At 53.9% G+C, this 23,216-nt stretch overlaps 1 protein-coding gene across 12 annotated transcripts in view; it reads left to right on the top strand.

Annotated features, from left to right (window-relative positions):
* DYSF (dysferlin) overlaps positions 1-23,216 on the top strand; it is an 88,554-nt gene that overhangs the window by 43,517 nt on the left and 21,821 nt on the right. For 7 of the 12 annotated variants that reach the window (XM_062618870.1, XM_062618873.1, XM_062618876.1 and 4 more), the window contains 13 exons: positions 219-380; positions 1,071-1,236; positions 1,548-1,621; positions 4,979-5,041; positions 10,093-10,191; positions 10,776-10,904; positions 11,575-11,730; positions 13,598-13,689; positions 14,597-14,767; positions 15,394-15,536; positions 17,999-18,138; positions 18,913-19,001; positions 19,333-19,428. In XM_062618870.1, the coding sequence (XP_062474854.1) occupies positions 219-380; positions 1,071-1,236; positions 1,548-1,621; positions 4,979-5,041; positions 10,093-10,191; positions 10,776-10,904; positions 11,575-11,730; positions 13,598-13,689; positions 14,597-14,767; positions 15,394-15,536; positions 17,999-18,138; positions 18,913-19,001; positions 19,333-19,428 (1,580 nt within the window). The remainder of the gene's footprint in view (positions 1-218; positions 381-1,070; positions 1,237-1,547; positions 1,622-4,978; positions 5,042-10,092; positions 10,192-10,775; positions 10,905-11,574; positions 11,731-13,597; positions 13,690-14,596; positions 14,768-15,393; positions 15,537-17,998; positions 18,139-18,912; positions 19,002-19,332; positions 19,429-23,216) is intronic. The other 5 variants (XM_062618879.1, XM_062618881.1, XM_062618874.1 and 2 more) reach the window with 1 other exon arrangement.

Consider the following 23,216-nt stretch of genomic DNA (forward strand, 5'->3'; position numbering starts at 1 on the left):
GGCAGACATGCTCCATTAAGAGATGAGCAGTTGTGGACCTGTTGTATTGCTGCAAGCACAGGAACGCTTGCTGTGTGACCTGGTTCCTCCCAGCACCGCTGTCCTACACGATTGATTCCCCTCTCCTTCATGGTTGGGTTTACCTCCATTGCTGAGGAGCTCCCTGAGGGACCTGGAGCTGGATCCTTGGCTCAGTCATTGCTGTCTGTTCCCCTCAGATCCTGGCCTGGGGGCTGAGGAACCTCAAGAGCTACCAGCTGGCCAGTGTCACCTCACCCAGCCTGCTGGTGGAGTGCGGGGGCCAGTTCGTGCAGTCCTGTGTCATCAAGAACGTCAAGAAGAACCCCAACTTCGATGTCTCCGTGCTCTTCATGGAAGTGGTGAGTGCCCTGCGGTGGTGGGGTCACAGCAGAGCTGCTTGGGAAGGACCTCTGAGGGCCCATAGCAAATGCATCTCGTGGTGAACATACGCTTGTGAGATGCACCTTGAATCCTGTGTTCAGTTCTGGGCCCCTCACTGCAAGAGAGACCTTGAGGGGCTGGAGTGGGGCAGAGAAGGGAATGGAGCTGGTGCAGGGCCTGGAGCACAGGGGTGATGGGGAAGGGCTGAGGGACCTGGGGGGTTCAGTGTGGAGAAGAGAAGGCTCAGGGGGGACCTGATGGCTCCCTACAAGTGCCTGCCAGGAGGATGGAGCCAGGAGGGGCTGGGCTCTGCTCCCAAGGAACAAGGGATGGGACAAGAGGAACCGGCCTCAAGCTGCCCCAGGGCAGGTTTAGATGGAGCTGAGGAGCAATTCCTGCCCCAGAGGGTGCTCAGGCATTGGAACAGGCTGCCCAGGGCAGGGCTGCAGGCACCATCCGTGTAGAAGAGGCCTCAGTGCCATGGGTCAGCAGTGGCCTTGGCAGTGCTGGGAATGGTTGGACTGGGTGAGCTTAAAGGGCTTTTCCAACCCGGTTGTTCCTATGGTGAAGCCGATTGTGCCCTGCCCAGCCTGGGATCCCTTTGGTGATGTGCAGAGCAGCTGCTGTCCCCGTCCTGTGCAGTGACGTTTCCTGCCCTCTGCCCACAGCGTCTGCCCAAGGAGAGCCTCTACAGCCCCCCCATCGTGGTCAAGATCATCGACAACCGCCCGTTCGGCCGCCGGCCCGTGGTGGGGCAGTGCAGCATCCGTGCCCTGGGGGACTTCTACTGTGACCCCTACCAGGAGGACAGCCACAGCCCCCAGGAGCACACAGGTACGTGCTGGCAATGGGACCACGCTGGTTCCCCACCCGTGGAACCATCCAGGAGGAGCTGGGGGTCGCTGTGCGGGGATGCTTTTCACTCACTCCAGCTGCGTTCTGGTTCTGAAAGCCAAATCAATGCCAAGGAGGAGTTCAGCACTGGGTTGGTTGTGAGATGGGCTCGGTGTCCCTTGGCCAAGCTGCTCAATGTGCATTAACATGAGCTTTGGGTGGGGTGAAGGCTCCGGGCAAGGCTGATGCAGTGATTTGGGGTGTCTGTCAGCTGGATGTCCTGGTCATGCTCGTACTCGCTCTGGTTGCAGATGATGTGAGCCTCACGCCCAGGGATGACGTCCTCATTGACATCGATGACAAAGAGCCTCTTATTCCTGTCCAGGTATGGAGAATATCCCATCAATAGGAAATGGGTTCCTTATTTCATGTGATGAGGAGGAACTCGTGCAGATGTGAGGCCATGTCTGGTTGTAACCTTCCCTTTGCAGCTTCCACCTCTGTTTCCATCCCTTCTCCTCCACCATGCCACAACAACCAACCACAAACTCATCCTCTACCTCTACCCTTAGTATGAGATGTCTTGGCTCAACAGACTCTCCATGCCAGGCTCTCCCCTTCACACACACACTGTGTGTATTGGATGCTGGAGCCTCTGCCCAGCTCAAGGCTTTCAGGCTTTAGGTTAAGGAAGAGCCAGGGTTTTGGGCAGTTCTCAGCCAGAGCTGTGGCTGTGGGACTCAGCCTGTTGTGGGCTTGACTGCAGCTGGGCCTGCTCGTGCCTCCCTATCCCAAGCACTGATGAGATCCAGGTTGGTGCTCCCAGGCAAGGTCACCCCATGGTGAGGCACATGGAATGGGCTGGCTTCTCAGGTTCCCCACCAGCCAAGAAGTGGGATGTCCAGCTCAGCTCCCTGGCATCTTGTCTGGGAGGCTTCAGGATCCAATAGGAACTGGAAAACCTTGGCCCAAGTGGCATTGGAAGGAAGAAGCAGCTCCAGGAACAAACCCCTCCTGGCAACCCACTTGGCTTCCTGTTACCTTGGCATTTGTCTTCGTGGTTTACCATAGTGCTTCAGGTTCTGTCAGTGAAGTAACTGGAGCATGTCTAAAACCCACACCGAAACCAGGCTTGGAACAGGCACCTTCACTTCTGCAAGTAAGGAAAAGCCCTTTTCCCAGTCTAGTGTAGAGAAAAGAGAGGGAGACATGGAATAATGTGCACAGGAGGGATGGGATGCAGGACCTGCCTTTACCTCTGATGAGCTCCGTGATGCTGCTGCAGGTGATGTCCCTTTGCTGCACCCAGGAAGCTGGTGGCACCCAGAGCCTCTCCCAGGGCTGCATTGGGCATCATTTCTTATGTGTTAATAGAAGAACCTACCCAGCTTTCACTTGATTTGACTATATTTTGGGGGGCATGTTCATAGAATCATCATGGAATGGTTTGGGTTGGAAGGGACCTTAAAGCTCATCCAGCTCCAACCCCTGCCATGGGCACCTTCCACTAGAGCAGCTTGCTCCAAGCCTCAAGTTACACTTTAAATTCTCCCCCTTTCTGCTTTTTTGGGTCGATTTTCAGTAAAGCTGCTGTTTTGCAGCCATATACCAACCTGCAGCACTTCCAAGGTGCAGTGTTGCTCTTTGAGAGCACCAGAATGACCATCTCCATGAGTTCCTCTCCTGCCTTTTCTGGTGGCAAACCCCTGTGTTAAACACAACGGATTTTCCAAGCCAATTCCTTCCCTCCAGCCTTCCTCTTCCAGCACCATTTCCCACCCCTGATGTTTCTATGTCTGCTCCAGGGTTGCTCCTGCTCCTTGAATGACTTTGGTGGAGGTGACAAGAGGGAAATGCAATTCCCTTTGGGAACACGGGGGTTTATAAAAGCAATTCATGGGATGCTCTTTGGGGAGGTGAGAAGAGGAAAATGTCCTGCCATGAATTCCCTTTATAAAGGCCACACAAGTGAAGGTTCTGCCTGGGGCAGAGGGGGATGTGGCCACTGTGAGACCCCGGTTTGGGGTTGATGTGGAGATGGGGTCCTCTGTGATCCGATGCTGAAGGTGCCTGGCCAAGGCTGCGCTGGATGTTCACACTCTGTGGGGCTGGTGGGACCCTCAGTTTGCACCTCCAAACCTTGGATTAAACCTGGGGAAGAGTTTAAATGGGAGGTGGGAAGGGGGAGAGGGAAGTGGCAGAGCCAGAGCCCTGCAGCAGAGGTTCCACAGGGAAAGACTTGGCCATTTCTTGACAGCAACAGAGCACGCTGCAGTGGATGGAATTCTCCACTCTGAGCCCAGATCCATCCCTCTCTGTTTGTTTGCCTTTCTCTTTTGGGCTTTGTGTGTGGAGCAGAGGAGGAGGGAACGTGTTCCTGGAAAGCCAGAGCACCATTCCCATCATCTCCCTCCCTAACCTCTCCATCCTGGCTCAGTGCTGGTCCTCCCATGCCCACCCTCTCCTGGTGATGGACACGGGTTGGGGTGGGCTTTGCTTAGTGGGGGTCCCTCCATCCCTCTCTGCTCCTCTTTGGGGCCAGATTTGAGGGTGAAGGAGGAGTTCCAGTCTCCAGAGGCCGTCTTATTCCTTCTCCTTGGGAAGGAGGCAGATGCAGGGCCAGGAGCCCATGCCCAGGGCTGCAGCCTCTGCACCGCGCGCTCTTCCAGTGGTGACCTTGGAAGCAGGAGCCAGGATTGTTCCTGCCCTGCGTGTTCGCATGGGTGTGTTTCATTGCGTGGCTCCAAAGCCTTTCTCCCTCCTTGCCAAGCCTGGCTTGGCTCCCTCCCCGATGGATGCCTGGAACAAAGGATCACTTTGTTGTCCTCATCCGAAACAGGGAAAGCAAACACGACCCCCCCTGCTCTGAGCTTGCTGAGTGTTGTCCATCGCGGCCAAGTGGGGTGAGAAGTTCAGCCTGAGGTCTGCTTGAAACCAGTCCACGTGCACGTGGGCCGTGGAAGCGTCATGGGTGCTGAATGTGGAGGAAAGAAGCTCCTAGGACTTATAGAAAGGCATTTTTCCTACAGCAAGGTCTCCTGCCCAAGCCCTTCTTGTTTGCTTCTCTGGGAGATGCCCATGGAGTGGGGTTTTGCACAAGCAAGTGGCTGCTGGATCAGTTCTTGTTCCTTATATCCCGTAGCCTCCCCTTGTTCTCTGAAGCCTTTCCTGGGTCCTCATCCCCATGGGAAGCAGTTGAGGAAGGAAAACCACGTGCAGCCCAAGGGATGAGCAGATATTTGTTCCTTCTGCTCCATGATAAAGCACTCACAGAGGAGCTGTCTCCATCGGACTCCAGGAGTGACAGGGGTGTTCTGGAGGGCAGGGACCCCTTCCACTGGAGCAGCTTGCTCCAAGCCCCTGTGTCCAACCTGGCCTTGAGCACTGCCAGGGATGGGGCAGCCACAGCTTCTCTGGGCACCCTGTGCCAGCGCCTCAGCACCCTCACAGGGAAGAGCTTCTGCCTAAGAGCTCATCTCAGTCTATTTAACAGCTCTTCTGTAACACTGATTTTACTCCAGTTTCCCTTTAACACCCCATTTATCCTCTGCACCCCTTCAAACCCTGTCCCACTCGATGAGCATCAATAAGAACCCAGCTCCCATTCTCAAGGAGACCTCAACCTTACAGCCAGGGGGAGGGGGAAGGTGGCACCACTCAGGTTCCTTCATTCGATTGCTCCTAAACTGGGCTTTTACTGATGTTTAATCCTTGTTTCTCTAACCCTCATTTGAATTTGTAGCTTGCAGAAGGTCTGACCAGCTCAGCTTTAATTAACACACCAGCTTCTTGGGCCCAACCTCATGTATGTATTGCTTTATGTTCTAACTTACTTGCTTAATGGTGTTTATGAATGGTTGATGTACATATATATATATATTTAAAAGTGTGTTAAAATAGAGGTGTTTTGTGAAAGGTCCCCTTGAAAATGGCCATTTCCTCTTGCTCAGGTCCATGTGCACTGCAGCCATTGCTTTGCCTTCATGCCAAAGCCATGAGGTGGGTTTTGGGATGGGGATGAGGACGTTTCCTCCCTCTTGTGCTTGTGGAGCTGGCAGAATTAGACATGTGCTCCAGGCCAGATGTCTTCCGAGAGGTTCTGGCTTCTCTGTGCATGCAGCTCCCTACAAGTGCCTGAGAGGAGGATGGAGCCAGGAGGGGCTGGGCTCTGCTCCCAAGGAACAAGGGATGGGACAAGAGGAACCGGCCTCAAGCTGCCCCAGGGCAGGTTTAGATGGAGCTGAGGAACAATTCCTGCCCCAGAGGGTGCTCAGGCATTGGAACAGGCTGCCCAGGGCAGGGCTGCAGGCACCGGCCCTGGAAGTGCTCACACACCCTCAGTGCCATGGGTCAGTGATGGCCTTGGCAGGGCTGGGAACGGTTGGACTGGGTGAGCTTGAAGGGCTTTTCCACCCTGGTTGATTCCATGGTACAGTGCATTTTGCAAAGCCCCAGTGTGCCACTGAGGGCCTTTGAGGTCCCTCATCCCCTTTGGCAGCGCATCCTTGTCCGTGTCTCCTCCTGCGGGCTCAGGATGGAAGGGGCAGACAGGCTCCTTTGAGAAGCCCAAATGAGCTTTCGAGTCCTGGTGAGTGAAAACCTGGCTTTAGAAACCCAGGGCGGGAGCGGAGGGACCCAGGTTTTAGGGGAGCTGTCCCTTGGCAGGTCAATGCCCAAGCAGCTCCTGCATTCCCAGATGTGAAATGGCACGGAAAGACCTCCTCCGGATGCTCCTCGGGAGCGTCTCCCAGAGGAGAGAAGCTTGTGAGGAGCTCTCAGACACCTCTGAGCTATGAAAGTGCAGTGAGAAGCTTCCCTTCTCCCCTGAGGAGCACTGTGAGGTGCTTTCTATTCACTCACACCGTTAGTTTGCCTGGCTCTGCTTTGGTTGTAGGGAGTACAAACAACCCATCAAGTGACAAGTGAGAGGAGCTGACCCAGGCCAAAAGCAAGAGGTCACAATCTGGGAACCATTTGGAGTAATTGGTTGTTTGCTGTGTTTGCTGCTTCCAAATCAGAGTGCGGATTTCACGGCTTATCCCGTTACTGTGAGCTGGAAGAGCTCTGGGTGTTGGATATCTCCTGCTGACACGGTGGCCAAGCCACCCCGCAGCCCAGCATTGCCCCCGGTGTGCTCCCCATGCCTTGTTTTCTCCCGGTGTTTAAGCCCTGTTTGAGGAATGGTCTCCATGGCACTGCCATGGGTGATGGGGGGAAGCCCTCCTAGAGCAGCCTGCATGGCAAGCTGGCTTCCCAACAGGTTTACGGGGAAAAAACCCCATTTGAAGCCAAGGCCCTCATTGCCATGGGTTAGTGGTGGCCTTGGCAGTGCTGGGGTAAGGGTTGGACTTGATCTGAAAGGTCTTTTCCAGCGTGGTTGATTCTGTGATTCTGTGATAGAGGAAAACCAGTGGCAGGAAGGTGCCTGGGGGCTGCCTTTGGCTACAGGGAGGCTGATTAAACAGGAGGGACAAAACCCCACTAAACCCAAACAGTTTTGTCCTCTTCTAAGCAGAATTCCCAGTACGGTGGGGAAAAAAGGGTGAAACAGCCATAAATGGGTGATTTGCCTTTATGAACATCTGAGGGTTCACACTTGAGGGTTAAGGGAAGGATAAGGAAGTCCTCTTGCAGTCTCCCTGTGTGGATGCAAGTGGTTTTCATGGAATCCCAGCCTGGTTTGGGTTGAAGGGACCTTAAAGCTCCTCCAGCTCCAACCCCTGCCACGGGCAGGGACCCCTTCCACTGGAGCAGCTTGCTCCAAGCCCCTGTGTCCAACCTGGCCTTGAGCACTGCCAGGGATGGGGCAGCCACAGCTTCTCTGGGCACCCTGTGCCAGCGCCTCAGCACCCTCCCAGGGAAGAGCTTCTGCCTAAGAGCTCATCTCAGTCTCCCCTCGGGCAGGTTAAAGCCATTCCCACCTGCACCCAAGGGTGCCACGCTCCCCCTGTGTGGATAGCCTTGCTTGGGTGCTGGGTGGCTGATGGCCTTCGTCACAGCCATTCCATTGCAGAACCATCCCAAACCACCCCAAACCAAGCTCCGTTTCCTGCCTGGGCTTGCTGACCTTTGGAGCAATGTAGACGGAGCCGCAGAGGGGTTTAGGATGTGGTTGGAAAAGCCCAAGGAGCTCGGCTGTGCTGTTTAAAGCCCTTTTTGTGTTCCCAGCTGCTTGCTATGGATTCTCCATGGAGTTTTCTGCCCCGTCAGGAGGACAGGGCTGGGCTGGGTTACTTTGGTCGGGTGTTGAGCTGAGCTGCCCAGGCTGCCTCTGACTGGAGCAGAGGATGCTCACACCACCCTCTCCAGGAGATGCAGGGCTGTCATCTCCTCAACAAGCACTCATGTCTATGAATGTCCAAGCTGTATCCAGGGGGATCTTCTCATCCCAGCTGCAGAGCTTCCCCACAGCAGGAAATCTGCCTCCCAGATGTGAGGTGTGGGTCCACCTGGGACTGAGCAGCTCAGCTTCTTTAGAGGCAGGATTTAGTACCCATATTCCCCCAGGGAATGGTGTGTGATCACAAGGAGAGCAAGCAGAAGCATTCAGACTCCAGTTATCGCCTGCTCTGCTCCTGGCTTTGCTGTCTGTCCGTGCCTCAGTTTCCCCCACCTCAAAGGTGATGACAAGGACTAAGTTCCACCAGAAGCTGATATAGCTGTTGCATGGGAATTCCTCAGCTTTCCACACCTTTTGCTCCAGATGGAAATGACCATTTGACATATGGACAAGCCCAGACTCCTGCTATCCCCATATGGGAATGCATCCAATGGGATGGGTTTGCAGTCACAGGAAACCCTGGGTAATGGGGAAAACCTTGCTCTGGCTCAGCCTCCCTGGTAAAAATGAGGTTAAAACCAATGTATTCCCTCTGGGTAAAGCAAAATGGGATTGGAAACGTCTTGAGAGCTTCTGGGGTGGCACAGGCCTGGATGCTGGGATCCGGGGAAGGGAAGAATCTCAATACCCTCAACAGCAAGTGGATAGCCCTGGGTAAAAGGCCTCCATGAATGTGGTTCCAGCTCACATTACAGTGGTCCCTGCTCTATGGGAGTGGTGATTGAGGGAAGAGGGATGAATGGTGATGGCAAGACAGCAAACCTTCTGGTACCCATGACAAACCTTCTGATAGCCATGCCAGCAGCTCTGTCATGTGGATAACCTGATAACCATGGGTAGGTTTCTCTCCAAGCTGAAATTGGAGGCTCCATTCACTTGACGTTGAGTTTATCCACAAGTGATGCTCACCCAGGGGTGCGTGTCCCATTGGAGCTCCATAGGGTCCATGCAGAAGGTTGAAGAGGACATGCAGGATGCTGGAGGTCCTCTAGCCACCCAGGGCAGGGCTGAAGGATGTCCTAACTGAGAACCCTCCTTTCCATGCCCAAGAGAAAACCCTGGAGGTGATTTGCTCTATTGCCTGATTGCAGAATGAAACCCCTGAATCCAGGTGCTGGCTTTCCCATTTCCAGGCAAATGGATTCATGTCCTTCGCTATTAACATTCCAGCTGCTTCTCCGTTGCCTCCTCCTGTTTTAATCCCCCTTTGTTTTGGTAACACCAGTAGAAATCAGTAAAATCTAACCAAATCCTTTGTCTTGGGGCTGCAGAAGAGCCTGTGGGTAAGTCGTCGGCTCAGTTTCAATCCTTCCCTTGTAACTCAGTACCTGTGGAATGTCCTAATGGAACCACACTGGGCAGAGAGCAGCTTCTGACCCACTAACACAAGGGAAGTGATGAAAGGCAACTTTGATTCCCGTTTTCCTCAAGAAACAAGGAGGCAGCAGAGGCCTCCCTGTGAATTCCTGTCCTGTTCAAGCCAATGTCTGTTCAAGACAGCAATTTAAAGCTGCACCCTTGGCTTAGAACAGAAACCCCATAAGCCCCTGTTATGGTTCCTCCATGAGATCAGTGTGATGGAATTCTGTGGCCTTCTAAAATAAGACATCATTATTTGTCAGGAATGCTTCGTGGATCACAATCAAAGCCCCTTCATCCTCCCTTGTATCAGTGTCAGAACTGGGGCTCTTATAATATACATGCATTTGCTGAGTCCAGCCTCTGGCTTTCCTCTTGGAATAGCATCTTTGGAGCTACTCCCAGCACCCAGGAAGTGCAGTCTGACTAGGAGATGAGGCAAATGCTCCTCAGTGGCACTGGGGCATTGTGAGGTTGTGTGAGATTTGCCCCTTTCTTTGTCTAACATCCAGGAGAAGAGGGCTCTGAGAGAGGGGCAGCACCTGAGGACCTCATTTTTAGTGGGAATTCATGCATTTAATGTATTCATTCGTTCCCCATGGGCTTTGTTTGGGTGGGGAGGTTGGATGATGCTGGAACACAAACCACAAAGTCAATCCCCATCCCAGAGACCCCAAACCCTCCAGGTGAAGCCTAAAGCAGGGAATGCGTTTAAGAGCAGCCCCAAATCCTCCCTGTATTCCAGGCTGCGAGGACCATCTGAGCACAAGGGTTAAATTGTCTCACCCCTCTGGGGTCCTGCACTGAGGTCCTCAAAAGACCATCACCCATATGGCCAAAATCTGCCTCTGGCCTGCTCTCCTGTGAGCTCTACCTCATCCTCCCGTGTAGCATCCTCCTCTCTGCTGATGGGTCCAGGTCTATGGGGTTGCTGTGGCTGGAATAGCTGGATTTGGGTGGAAGCATCCCCAAACCGCTTTGCAACCAGGGAGTGAGGAGCTGCAGGTTGGGCTCACGATAGCTTCATCCCCCACCAAACCCATGGGGACGGTGCCCAGGGCTGGAGTTCACCTCTAGCAGGTTATGGGAGATGCTGCTGTGGTTGATCACTGGGGTTTGCTCATGGGGATGTGTAACTCTGGTATCTGCTGCTGCAGGAGGAGGAGTTCATTGACTGGTGGAGCAAGTTCTATGCTTCCACAGGAGAGAGGGAGAAATGTGGCTGCTATTTGGAGAAGGGCTTCGACACCCTCAAGGTAAGTGGTGTTGGTTGGTCCTGCCTCATTGGACCCACACTCTCCACGATGCTTTTCCACAAGCTTTGATAGTTTTTTGCATGTTGAAGCTGTTTTTCCTTCCAGGTAAAAAGTAACCCATAATTTTCCCCAGAAATCGGATCCTTGTGTTTAAAAAGAACAATTTTTGAAACTCAGTTTTCTTTACAAAACCCTTTCTGGTAACTTCCCACTCTGCAGCCTTCAGGATTTGTCACTGAAGAGGCAGAGATGAGGAATTGGAAAGTGTTTGGGAACAACAAGGAAAACCCGATTCCTTAGGGAAGGGGGAGATTTAGGTACCCTCTTACTGCAAGTGCTAAATTAACACAGAGGCCAAATAGGACTAAAATGGGGAAGACCTTGCCTGGTCTTAATGAATACATTCCCAGCAGGAAGGGCTGCTCTTCATCCGTCCGAAGGGGGAAACAAGGGTGACAGAGCCCAGTCTCCATCCTTGTGGGTTGTGTTTCACCAGGACCAAGGAACTTGGGTCAGGTCATGTCCTGCATTGGTGGGGACCCGGTGCTGGTCCCTGCCCTCCCCTCCCGTCCCTCCCTCCCCAGGTCTATGAGACGGAGCTGGAGAACGTGGAGGACTTTGAGCATCTCTCTGACTTCTGCCACACCTTCAAGCTCTATCGTGGCCGCTCACAGGACTCAAACGATGACCCCTCGGTCGTGGGGGAGTTCAAGGTGAGATGGGCTCTAGGTGGAAGGTCTTGATGCTGAACGGGGTGATGCCAACCCATCGTTTTGGGTAGGAGTCCAGAGAGAAATGGGCCATAGAAGGAGAACACTGGCCCCAGCCTGAACAGATTGATTCCTCCATCCATAGCAGTGCTCAAGGGCAGGTTGGACACAGGGGCTTGGAGCAAGCTGCTCTAGTGGAAGGGGTCCCTGCCTGTGGCAGGGGTTGGAGCTGGAGGAGATTTAAGGTCCTTTCAACCCAAACCATTGCATGAACCTGCCTGTGCGGGTCTGGCTGCTGTATTCCCAGATACATCAAAGCTAGCCTAGGTTGTGCTGTCATCCTGGAGCAAAACCCATCAGAAACCAAGGCTGGATGTAAGCAGTGGAGCATTTTCTTTGTCCGGGGTGGTAGTGGGAGCATGTGTGAGTACTCGTGGTCACACCACACTGGTGCTGAGCTCTCCCTTTGGAGATGTCTGTCCAGTGCTGGGGAGGAACGTGCCCTTAGAGCAGCTCCAGTGCCTAAAGGGGCTGCAGGGAACCTGGAGAGGGGCTTGGGACAAGGGCCTGTACAGTCAGGAGCTGGAGGAGCTTTAAGGTCCCTTCACCCCAAACCATGCCATGGTTCTATGCAACCACCCATTCACAGCCCAACGCTTGGTGTCCTTGGCAGGGTTCATTCAAGATCTACCCTCTCCCGGATGACCCGCGGGTCCCGATGCCCCCGCGGCAGTTCCACCAGCTGCCGGCCAGGGGACCCCAGGAATGCCTCGTCCGGGTCTACATCATCCGAGCCTTCGGCCTGCAGCCCAAGGACACCAATGGGAAGGTATCCTGCTGGGGATGCTCAGTGCTGGCTCGGGGTGGGCTCCTTGGGCAGGTCAGCCCTGAGCCATCAATTAGAGATCATGGTGACAGCAGAAAGGAGGAAGTCGTCTTTCTGCCTCCGTCACCCATCTGGGAATCCCAGGAGCCGACTCTTCCTCCATCCCAAGGGATTTTTCTGTAGTTAAAGTAGCGAAACGAGAGGGCTTTGATTCATTTTGGTGCTCAAGGAGACAAAATCAGGTCTTCCGCATGGTTTTTTGCAAGGCTTTGCCTGTCAGGAAGGAAAAATCAGGGCAAAAAAAGAAAACTGTGTCAGTTCAGAAGGAAAAATGTTCATTTTAATTGGACATGGACAAACCAAACCTGCTTTTTAATCTCCCCTGGGTTTGGCAATGGGTTTGGGATGAAAGTTTTCAATGTCTTAGAAATCTCCTATAGAAAACCCCTGAGTAGCAAACGAGAGGAGTAGAAAAAGGCTTTTTTCACACTAAAAACCAAAACCAAGGATCCAAGCTTGACTCTACAGTCTGTGCCCTTAGGCTGTGGTGTCTCCTGAAGCTCATCTCAGTCAAGGGGAAGCAAAAGGCCTGGATGCCCCATTCATCCTCACGCTGGAGACCTTCCCCAAGCACTGCTTTTCCATCCTTCCTTTGAAGAACATAAGGCTCAGGGGGGACCTGATGGCTCCCTACAAGTGCCTGCCAGGAGGATGGAGCCAGGAGGGGCTGGGCTCTGCTCCCAAGGAACAAGGGATGGGACAAGAGGAACCGGCCTCAAGCTGCCCCAGGGCAGGTTTAGATGGAGCTGAGGAACAATTCCTGCCCCAGAGGGTGCTCAGGCATTGGAACAGGCTGCCCAGGGCAGGGCTGCAGGCACCGGCCCTCCAAGTGTTCACACTTGTGGAGACGAGGCCTCGGTGCCATGGGGCAGAGGTGGCCTTGGCAGTGATGGGTAATGGTTGGACCGGATGAGCTTAAAGGGCTTTCCCAACGTGGCTGATCCCATCATTCTGTGATCCTTTGCTTCTTAAAAGGATCTGCAGGTGAAGGAACAGTGATGAGGAGCTTGCCCTGGGGGTTTCTGGCCAGCATCTTTGCCTTTTCAGATGCTGCGGGGTGGCACGGGCTTCAAGCTGGGTGGCATCTTTTAGGTGAAGTCGTTCTTTTCTTCCCCTAGTAAAAATGCTGACTCGAGTGAATCCCACCACGTCCCAGGTTAAGGCAGCTCTCCCAGGAGAGGTTTACTTGGGAGAGGGAAGCTTAAAAAACGACTTAATAGGTGAAAGTATCTGATAGAGGGTTTAAATGCACAACGAGGCTTTATGTGACGCTGCTGCCATTAGTTTTCCATTAATTTCCTGCAGCCTCTTGGCAGTAAATGGGTTTGAGCCACGCTTCTGGAACCAAAATGGTTTTCCTTTGATATTTTAGGCCCCTGCATCTATTTTTGAGTAGACCTCACACTTGAATAAATGATGACCTCAATGGAACCTCCAGATGAGTGACTCACATGAGAACAGGAACATCCTGAGCAAGCTCATCCATCAGAGAAGCTATGAATAGGGTTCTATTCATGCTCTTTTATTCCTTTTCCATCCCATTGAGCTCAGATGAGCTTGGACTTTTGTCCCACACTGCTAACTGGTCCTTTGGTCATCCTCAAAAGGGAGTTGTAAAGCAGATAGATCTTAGTGGTGGTCACAGATTTGTAGTTAATGGTCAGAATGGTCCTGCTCTTGAAAGCAGGCATTAGCCTTCCTTGAAGGGTGGAAGATGCTGCTTGCTGGGACAAGGAGAAGCAGAGTTATACCTTTGTCACCAGTATTGCCGTGCAGTGACTCTTACATTTGTTTTCCTGCCCGTCTTTAGTGTGATCCCTACGTGAAGATTTCAGTGGGGAAGAAATCCATAAATGACCAAGAAAATTACCTGCCCTGTACGCTGGAGCCTGTCTTTGGGAAGTGAGTTTGGATTCGGTTCGGAGTCCCTGTGATTCTTCATGTTATGTTGAGGGAGTAGGGATGGGCCAGCCAGAGCTTCCCATTCCAGCCTAGATTCACGGCCAGGTTGGATGGGCTTGGAGTGACCTGACTTAGTTGAAGATGTCCCTGCTCATGGCAGGGGGGTGGAACTGGATGAGCTTTGAAGGTCCCTTCCAGCCCAAACTCTTCTATCATTCTATGGTCTGCAGGGATGGAGGGAAAGGAAGAAGGATGGTGAGGGTGATACTGGTGAGACCTTAGAGGACAGTGTGCATTAGACAAGGCCTAATACTCCCCTTCTGAGGGGAGGATAAGGAGGCTTCAGGGGTCAATCTCTGACCACAGGCTGGACCCAGGCAGGCTTGGGTCCTGATTTGGACCTTTGCCTACAAGAAACCTGGAGAGGGGCTTGGGCTAAGGGCCTGTATGGCCAGGCCAAGGGGAATGGCTTTAACCTGCCAGAGGGGAGACTGAGATGAGCTCTTAGGCAGAAGCTCTTCCCTGTGAGGGTGCTGAGGCGCTGGCACAGGGTGCCCAGAGAAGCTGTGGCTGCCCCATCCCTGGCAGTGCTCAAGGCCAGGTTGGACACAGGGGCTTGGAGCAAGCTGCTCCAGTGGAAGGGGTCCCTGCCCGTGGCAGGGGTTGGGACTGGATGAGCTTTAAGGTCCCTTCCAACCCAAACCATGCCAAGATCCTATGATTATTGCTTTAGGGAGGCTTTGCACATCCTCAGGCTAAGCCAGTACAACAGCACTGGTAGTACTGGACCAGTGTGACAGCGATGTGCAGTGTGTGCACACTGGGATGGGGTATGTGCCTGCTTCCCATGGGGCTCTCGGCACCATCAACCTCCACCTCCTGGGTGTCTCTGCTCTCCCGTTTGCAGGATGTTCGAGCTGAGCTGCACTCTGCCCCTCGAGAAGGACCTGAAGATCACGCTCTACGACTACGACCTCCTCTCAAAGGATGAGAAGATCGGGGAGACCATCATAGACCTGGAGAACCGCTTCCTGTCCAAATACGGGGCGCGCTGTGGCCTCCCCCAAACCTACTGCGTGTGGGTACCTCTGGGGGCTTGGGGGCTCTGGCACTGCTCTGTGGGGCTGACATGGCCATGGGATCAGGGGTGTCTGCTCTGCTGTCCCAGGGCTGTCCCAAGGGGACCAAACCAGTGCCTTGAGATAGATTCACAGCAGAGAAGCCCCTCATTTGGGGACCTTCCCTGAGCCCTGGGTCTCATCCAGAAGCATGAAATGCTTCAAGTGGCATTAATGTCCTCGGGAAGACCCTGTTACATCCCTGATGCCTCTTGGGCACACCATGGTGAGGACACCCCCATGCACAGGGCCAGCTGGAAGGTGATGTGGTGGGTCTAGTGGGGATATCAGGGCACCGCAGCCCTGCAAGCTGAGGCTGTGTCCCCCACATAGAGCCCCATTCACCAGTGAACACAGACCCAGCGTGAGCTGCTCCTTCACCGTCACCCCTTTTAGTGTATCATAGGATCCCAACGTGGGTTGGAAGATACCCTAAGGACCATCCAGCTCCAACCCCTGCCACAGGCAGGGATACCTTCCACTAGAGCAGGTTGCTCCAAGCCCCAGCGCTGGTGCTGCCCCTTGTTGAGGCTGGAGGATGCTTCACCACGTGCTGAGCTGCTGTTTCCCTCCTGTTCGGTTTCAGCTCTGGACCCAACCAGTGGCGGGACCAGCTCCGTCCTTCCCAGCTGCTCCACCTCTTCTCCCTGCAGCACAACTACAAGGCTCCCACCTACAAGTCCGACCGGGTCATCTTCAGGGAGCAGGAATACGTCCTCTCTGAGCTGGGTAAGGGATGGGGCTGCTTTGGGTTGAGTGTTTGGCTCTAAGTAGGGCCACAAAGGTGACAAAAGGCAGAAGACAACGTTGTTTTCAAACAAGGGTGTCCATCCGAGCTGGAAGCACTAAAGGGACCAGGGAAAGCGGAGATAAGGAAGAGGAATACCTGCTGCTCAGCCTTCACATGTCAATAGGACTTAGGTCTCGCAGACAAACTGGGATTAGATGTAGGGGGCTCTGTTTCAGCACAAGCAGGGGTCAAGATGGAGATGGAGATCCAGCATCTGTAAGGATGGAAGAAAAGGGAGTGCTCAAGGCCAGGTTGGACACAGGGGCTTGGAGCAAGCTGCTCCAGTGGAAGGGGTCCCTGCCCGTGGCAGGGGTTGGAGCTGGAGGAGCTTTAAGGTCCCTTCCAACCCAACCCATTCCATGGTTCCATGAGATCCACGCAGGCTGGGAGCAGCAGGGTCCATCGCAGCTGAGAGGCTCCATGCTGATGTTCCAGCTGCTGGAGGAGCACTGGTGTTTGCATCTCTGCGTTGTGGGGCTGGAGTCACTAGAGGGAGACAATACCATGCACAAGGTGCCCAGGCTCGGGAGGGCGGTGAGATGCTTTCCAGCTGGAAACCCCAAATCAGCCTCTGCCAGCGAGGAGGGAACATCCCTCAGTGCTGGGAGCCACGTTCGGGTTCGCACAGAACCCACCTGCAGTAGCCAGGGCATCAGCTCGGGCCCATCTGACATCCCTAGGGCAGGAGCTGCCTTTTAGAGACGACTCTGCGTTAAAGCAGGGGAGGGGTGGTTTGGTGCAAGGGGGAGATGAACCCCCTGCCCCATGGCCTTGATTAAGGGGACCACACCATTGCAGAGCCATGGAGGAGCACCCATGGTGCAACCTAGGACTGATCCCTCTGCCTGGGAATTGAGGTGTTGGGAATCAAATCCCTGGGGCTTGGCTTCGATTTGAGCCTGGATTCTCCCTGGGAATCAAGGCACAAAGTCATGGTTCTCCCCTGGGGAGGAGGAGGAGGAGGATGGGGAAGCAACAGCTCCTTGCAGCCTCTCGCTATGGGAAAAGGGCTGCAAGGTGTGAAGGCGAGCGGGGTGCTCCCCCCTCTGCCAGCCCTGCCTCTCACCTTCCTCTGCTTTCATGGCAATCAGCTCAAACCCAGACCAAAGCCTGATGCTCGACCTGCAGGATCTGGAAAGCAGCTGCTTCGCAGAGCAGCCTCAGATCTGAACCTGGCCACATAAAGCGGAGCCGTTAAACACGAGAGCAGGGCTTTTACAAGCCCTGCACCTGGCCCTTGTTCCATAACCCCCACATTTGTTGTGTTCCGAGAGGGGCTCTTGCTTCTTCCTGCACATAAACCCACACAGCAGAGCCAGGTTTCCACTTGGGAAATAGCCCATGTGGCTGAAGTTAACCACTTCAAGGTACAGCCAAGGAGGGAGCTGGGCTGAACGCTGCCGCGCTGTGATAGCCTTTGTGGAGCACATCGTGTTTCCGAGGTCCTTGGGGGTACACGGCCTGAAATGCTGTGCTTGTCTCGGGGGTGATGCCCTCCACCGGTCCCAGCATGGCACCTGGGGTGGGGAGGAGGAGCAGGCTCAGCTAAGGCTGAGTTGGCCATGATCTGTACCTGGATGGACGTAAGGGATCCCAAATGCTGGGGCAGAGAAGGCAGAAATGTCCATTATTGATAATGGGATTGGGGTTTGGTGTGGAGCGGGTGGGGATTGCTCATGGGTGGCTCAGTGTTTGCTGGGGGTGCTCTGTGCTGGCCTGTTCTGATCATGTACCGCAAGTAGAATCCTAGCATCCCAGCCTGGTTTGGGTTGAAGGGACCTCAAAGCTCCTCCAGCTCCAACCCCTGCCATGGACAGGGACCCCTTCCACTGGAGCAGCTTGCTCCAAGCCCCTGTGTCCAACCTGGCCTTGAGCACTGCCAGGGATGGGGCAGCCACAGCTTCTCTCACTGCTCCCACTGGGTATAAAAGGACCAGAGGTGATGGGGTCAAACTGAAACAGGGGAAGTTTAGATTGGATCTAAGGAAGAAGTTCTTTCCTGTGAGGGTGCTGAGGCACTGGAATGGGTTGCTCAGGGAAGCTGTGAATGCTTCATCCCTGGCAGTGTTCAAGGCCAGGTTGGATGGAGCCTTGGGTGCCATGGTTTAGTGTGAGGTGTCCCTGCCCGTGGCAGGGGTTGGAGCTGGATGCTCCTAAGACCCTTTCCAACCCAAACCATTCCATGGTTCTATGATATGGGGGAGAACTTGCACGGGGATTGTCTCTTTGTGCAATGCTTTGCCCCCACATCCCACGCTGGGCTGCCCTGTGCCCAGGAGGGTTTGTGGCCATGGTGGATTTGCAGATGGAAGCGGTGGGCTCGTGTTTGCTCCCATGGGGTGGTGGGCTCCAGCCCCTCACACCCATGGCACGGTCTAACAGCGCCCTGTGCTCTGTGCAGAGGATGGCAAAGCCCCAAACCCTCACCTGGGGCCGGTGGAGGAGCGGCTCGCGCTGTTCGTGCTGCGCAAGCAGGGGCTGGTGCCCGAGCACGTGGAGACCAGGCCTCTCTACAGCCCTCTGCAGCCGGAGATCGAGCAGGTGAGTGGGGGCATGGCTGAGAGCATCACCTCCTCTTGATGCACCCCTAACCTGCCCTGGGGATGGGCTTCTCCCATGGAAGGGAGTCATCGTACGGGACGGAGCACTGGCCATCACATACAGCTCCATGGCCAGCTCAGGGTGTTGGGGGGGGGGGAGTTGATTCAGTTCCAGCCTCCTGGGCTCATTTTCAGCAGCATTTGCTCACAATCTTTTATTTCTTTTTCTTATTGAGGGGCTAAAAAGCCACTTCTGATCTGAAGCCTTGATGCAGAGTTCCCCTATAGTGGTAACGACACCATGGGCTGCTTTGGCAAAGCAGCAGCGTGATTTCTGCAGCATGAACCTGCCCTTGGAGGGATTACACTCCCCTCTCCTCATCCCATCCTCCAGTCCCATGCTCAGAAAGCCATAAATCAGCATCGCAGCTGGTGCCAGCGTGGAAAACAAGTGAGCTGTTGGCTTTGCCAACACCTGCCATGGACCCAGTCTTTACTCTGTCCCTATATAAAGGCAGTCAGCCATGGAAAGTAAAGCTGGTTGCACCTTCAGCTCATCCAGACCAACTGCTTATATATGGGAAGCCATGAACGTCCAACCACCTATCACTAAAATAGTTTGAATATAACATTTAATGGCACTTTTCCATTAAGGAAACCTTAATTTTCAGCTAAGGAACACTGAAGAACTCGGTATTGTCTCTCTCCACTCTTTGGTCTTACTTACTAACCCTAGTACGAGACTCATCAGCTTCATGTGTCTCTTTCCATACAGGGGAAGCTGCAGATGTGGGTGGACCTGTTTCCCAAATCCCTGGGTCAGCCTGGCCCCCCGTTCAATGTCACACCACGCAAAGCCAAGAGGTAACGTGCTCATTTCTTACTCACTGCAGTGCTGGTTCCTGCACCACTGTTTGGGAGGGGAGAGGAGAGGGCTTGGAGATGTCAGATGGGGAGGGATTCACCTGAGAACCATCTCTGTGGGCTCATCTTCAGAGAAAGACAGCTCATTGAATGGTTTGGGTTGTGGAGGGACCTTAAAGCTCCTCCGGTTCCAACCCCCTGCCATGGGTAGGGACACCTTCCCCTAGAGCAGCTTGCTCCAAGCCCCATGTCTTAGCTCGCTCAGCTGAACAGCGGAGTAGCAGTTGTCTATGGGAGCTCCAGACCAAGGTTTCCACCTTCTTATGTCCAGGTTCTACTTGCGCTGCATCATCTGGAACACCAAGGATGTCATCCTCGATGACCTCAGCATCACCGGGGAGAAGATGAGTGACATCTACGTCAAAGGGTGAGCCACCTCTTCTGTACCTCCTGGTACCATAGCCCGAAGGTGCCAGAGCAGGAGTGAGGCAGTTAACATGGCCCCTGCATCAACATTGCTGTTGTAGACGTAGAACCATGGAATGGTTTGTGTTGGAAGGGAGCTTAAAGCTCCTCCAGCTCCAACCATGGGCAGGGACCCCTTCCACTGGAGCAGCTTGCTCCAAGCCCCTGTGTCCAACCTGGCCTTGAACACTGCCAGGGATGGGGCAGCCACAGCTTCTCTGGGCACCCTGTGCCAGCGCCTCAGCACCCTCACAGCAAAGAACCTCTTCCTTATCTCCAACCTGAACTTCCCCTGTTTCAGTTTAAACCCATCACCCCTGGTCCTACATGACCCTCCCTGGGATCAAGGGGCCTTTCACACCTCTCCACTGTGCATCCAGCATGCAGGCAGACATGTCTCTGCTGGGCTGAACTGCTTCATGTCGTTTTGATCTGCATCTCTAGGATGCTCACAGGATGGTGTTCACAGTTAGAGAGATAAGATGTGGGGAAGCAGCAGAGCCACTGGAGAGAGGAGCGCACAGTCTGCATCTCCAGTGCCATCTCCTTCCCACCTCCTCTCCCAGAAGAGCCGTGGGCTCATTCCATACGTAGAGGTTGGCTGGTTTGCATAGCTCCTTTCTTTGGAATTCCCTTTTATTCCTTGAAACACACAAAAACGTGGCAAGCAGCAGTACCTCCTCTGGCACGTTCCCTTCTCTGCTGCCTCCATTTGTGTTTTATCTTGTGTAAAATGGTGCGATCCCAGCCAAGGGAATTACTGATTTTGTGTGTCCCTTGGATTTATGGACAGGAAGAGGTAGGATTTGGAAACAGACTGTAAATCCCTCTTTTACAATCCCAATTTTCCTCCTGTAAATCCAGCATGCGCGCTGCTTACCTGCTATTCCCATCAAGTGCATTGTTATCAGCCCCAGCTCAGCTGCTCTGTGCACTTCAGGGCTCTGAAATAGTGCTTGCAGGCTGTTATGGGGAAAGCAAGAGCATCCAGCCCTCACTGATGTCCTTCTCCTGGCTCTCAGCATCCCCAGTGACCAAGCAAACCTCACACTGCTGGAAATGAGTTAAAGACCTTGCTCACCTTCCTCACCTTCCCCCCCAAATGACTGCATCATCAGCATCCCTGGATAAGGCTTCAATAATCCTATTGGGAAGGAGGCAATGGTCCTTTTTGTGTTTAAGCATCTGGCCTACAGATGGGATCCAGTGGGCAAAGTGGCCTTCATCACCATGGTGTGGTGCTGCTTTAGTGGGGACCACTTCCATCCACTGCTGCCTCCTGAGCAAGGGCTGGAGCCTGCTTTAGAGTGAACTCAGTTCCTAATGGAGCTTCTACTTTTGGCTGCCCTTCAGAAGTGCTTCTCTGAGGCTATTGCCAGTTTATCCTCCACCCATCAGAGAAGGCCAGGGCTGGAATCTCTTGGACATCATCTTCTACATTATATGTGAATTATCATTGAATCAGGCAGGCAGGGAAATGGAATAGGAGCTTTTCTGTTAAGCCTGAGGCAGAACTCAGTTATAGAATCATAGTCACATGGAATGGTTTGTGTTGGAAGGGACCTTAAATCCCATCCAGTTCCAGCCCCTGCCACGGGCAGGGACCCCTTCCACTAGAGCAGCTTGCTCCAAGCCCCTGTGTCCAACCTGGCCTTGAGCACTGCCAGGGATGGGGCAGCCACAGCTTCTCTGGGCACCCTGTGCCAGCGCCTCAGCACCCTCCCAGGGAAGAGCTTCTGCCCAAGAGCTCATCTCAGTCTCCCCTTGGGCAGGTTAAAGCCATTCCCCTTGTCCTGGCCCTACATCCCTTGTCCCAAGCCCCTCTCCAGCTTTCCTGCAGCCCCTTCAGGCACTGGAGCTGCTCTCAGGTCTCCCCTTCAGGAGCCTTCTCTTGTCCAGGCTGCCCCAGCCCAGCTCTCTCAGCCTGGTTCCAGAGCAAGTCTCCAGATCCCCCTTCCAACCAACCATCACTACTAAGATCCATGTGATTTTATGAGGCATCTTTAAAGTCACCTGCATCCTCTTTTGGATTCCTAAGCAAAAGGATGACCCAGGTCCTCCAACACCTTCCAATGTGCTGAGCAGAGAGGGAGGTATGTGAGTTTTGAGAACAAAGTCGCACCTTAGATTCAAGACGTTGCCTTCGAACATTACACATAGCTTAAGCCACGAGGATTTGGAAAAGAATGGATGAAGTGCTGGGCTAAAAATCCATCCAGTTCTTGATGGATGATGGACATCAGTTAAGCACAAAACTATTGTCTACAGTTCAGGGAATGTCTGAGCTGTGAATTATTGGAGGCTGGAGAAGCGTGTTGGGAAGGTATCAGGGTGTGTTTGCCCCAGTCCCATACTCTTACCTGGATGTCTGCTGATGGCCCTGCTCAGAGGCAGAATGCTGGGCAAGAAGGGTCTTTGGTTGGTCCCCGTGGTCATCCCTATGTTAGGCTTTTAATTCTGGGGCACCATGACTTGAATACTTTTGATTTCTGCATCTCCTTCCTGCAGTGGGGAGGGTGCAGCAAATTCTGCAATCAGAACCCAACGCATGCCAAAGAGGCCTCCAAATGTGCTGGAGTGGGGCAGAGGAGGGAATGGAGCTGGTGCAGGGCCTGGAGCACAGGGGTGATGGGGAAGGGCTGAGGGACCTGGGGGGTTCAGTGTGGAGAAGAGAAGGCTCAGGGGGGACCTGATGGCTCCCTACAAGTGCCTGACAGGAGGATGGAGCCAGGAGGGGCTGGGCTCTGCTCCCAAGGAACAAGGGATGGGACAAGAGGAACCGGCCTCAAGCTGCCCCAGGGCAGGTTTAGATGGAGCTGAGGAACAATTCCTGCCCCAGAGGGTGCTCAGGCATTGGAACAGGCTGCCCAGGGCAGGGCTGCAGGCACTGTTCCTATGAGTGTTCACACAGCATGGAGACGAGGCATCAGTGCCATGGGGCAGTGGTGGCCTTGGCAGTGCTGGGAACGGTTGGACTTGAGGATCTTGAAGCTCTTTTCCAACCCGGTTGATTCCATGATTCTCAATCAAAGCATTTCTTTGTCCCTGTGTTTGCTGCAAGGAGAGGGCGCTCACACCGCGTCCTCCAAGGGTTCTTATCGTGCTTGGAGGGGTGTGGATGAGCACAGCCCTCCCATTCGCATCCTATCACATCCCATCACACAATCCAGCCACAACTGAAGGATCAGTGTAACCTCCTCACACAGTTCCCACCGCCACCAAGTCTGTGCAGCACATGTGCATGGGATGCATCCCGTTAGGATGAACTCGAGTACACCTCCCTTCCCCGTTCCCCATGACACATTTGCTCCTCTCAAGCGCTGGAGAGGAGGGAATCATTTATAGAGCTGGGAAAACCCCCTTTATTTTCAATGTCAGTGGCAAGCAATCGAGCAAGGTAATGGTTTTCAGTAGAGTTTCTCTCTGGATCTCCTGGCTTGCCTCCAGAAATGCTCTAAATACACAAGGGGATGTGTTCTGGGGTTTAGTTTTGCTGATTGCTGAACACTGAAACACCCTGGACAGGGGAATGGGGTAGAGTGAAACCCTGGCAGCTGCGAAACTCACAGCTGGGAAAAAGGAGTTGTTATGGAAAGGTCTCAGCTTGCCCCTGGGATGGTCGTGGATCGATCACAGCAAGTTCCTATACACCAGGAGGGGAGCTGTGCCGTGAGGAGCTGTCTCCAATGGGAGCGGCTGGGGACCTCCATGGCCACATCAGGCTCTGGCCGCTCTGGGAGTTGCTTGGGA

Source organism: Pezoporus occidentalis, unplaced genomic scaffold (genome assembly GCF_034315485.1).
Source record: "Pezoporus occidentalis ecotype Australia unplaced genomic scaffold, CSIRO_AGI_Poc_V1 ctg205, whole genome shotgun sequence".
Lineage (NCBI taxonomy): Eukaryota > Metazoa > Chordata > Aves > Psittaciformes > Psittacidae > Pezoporus > Pezoporus occidentalis.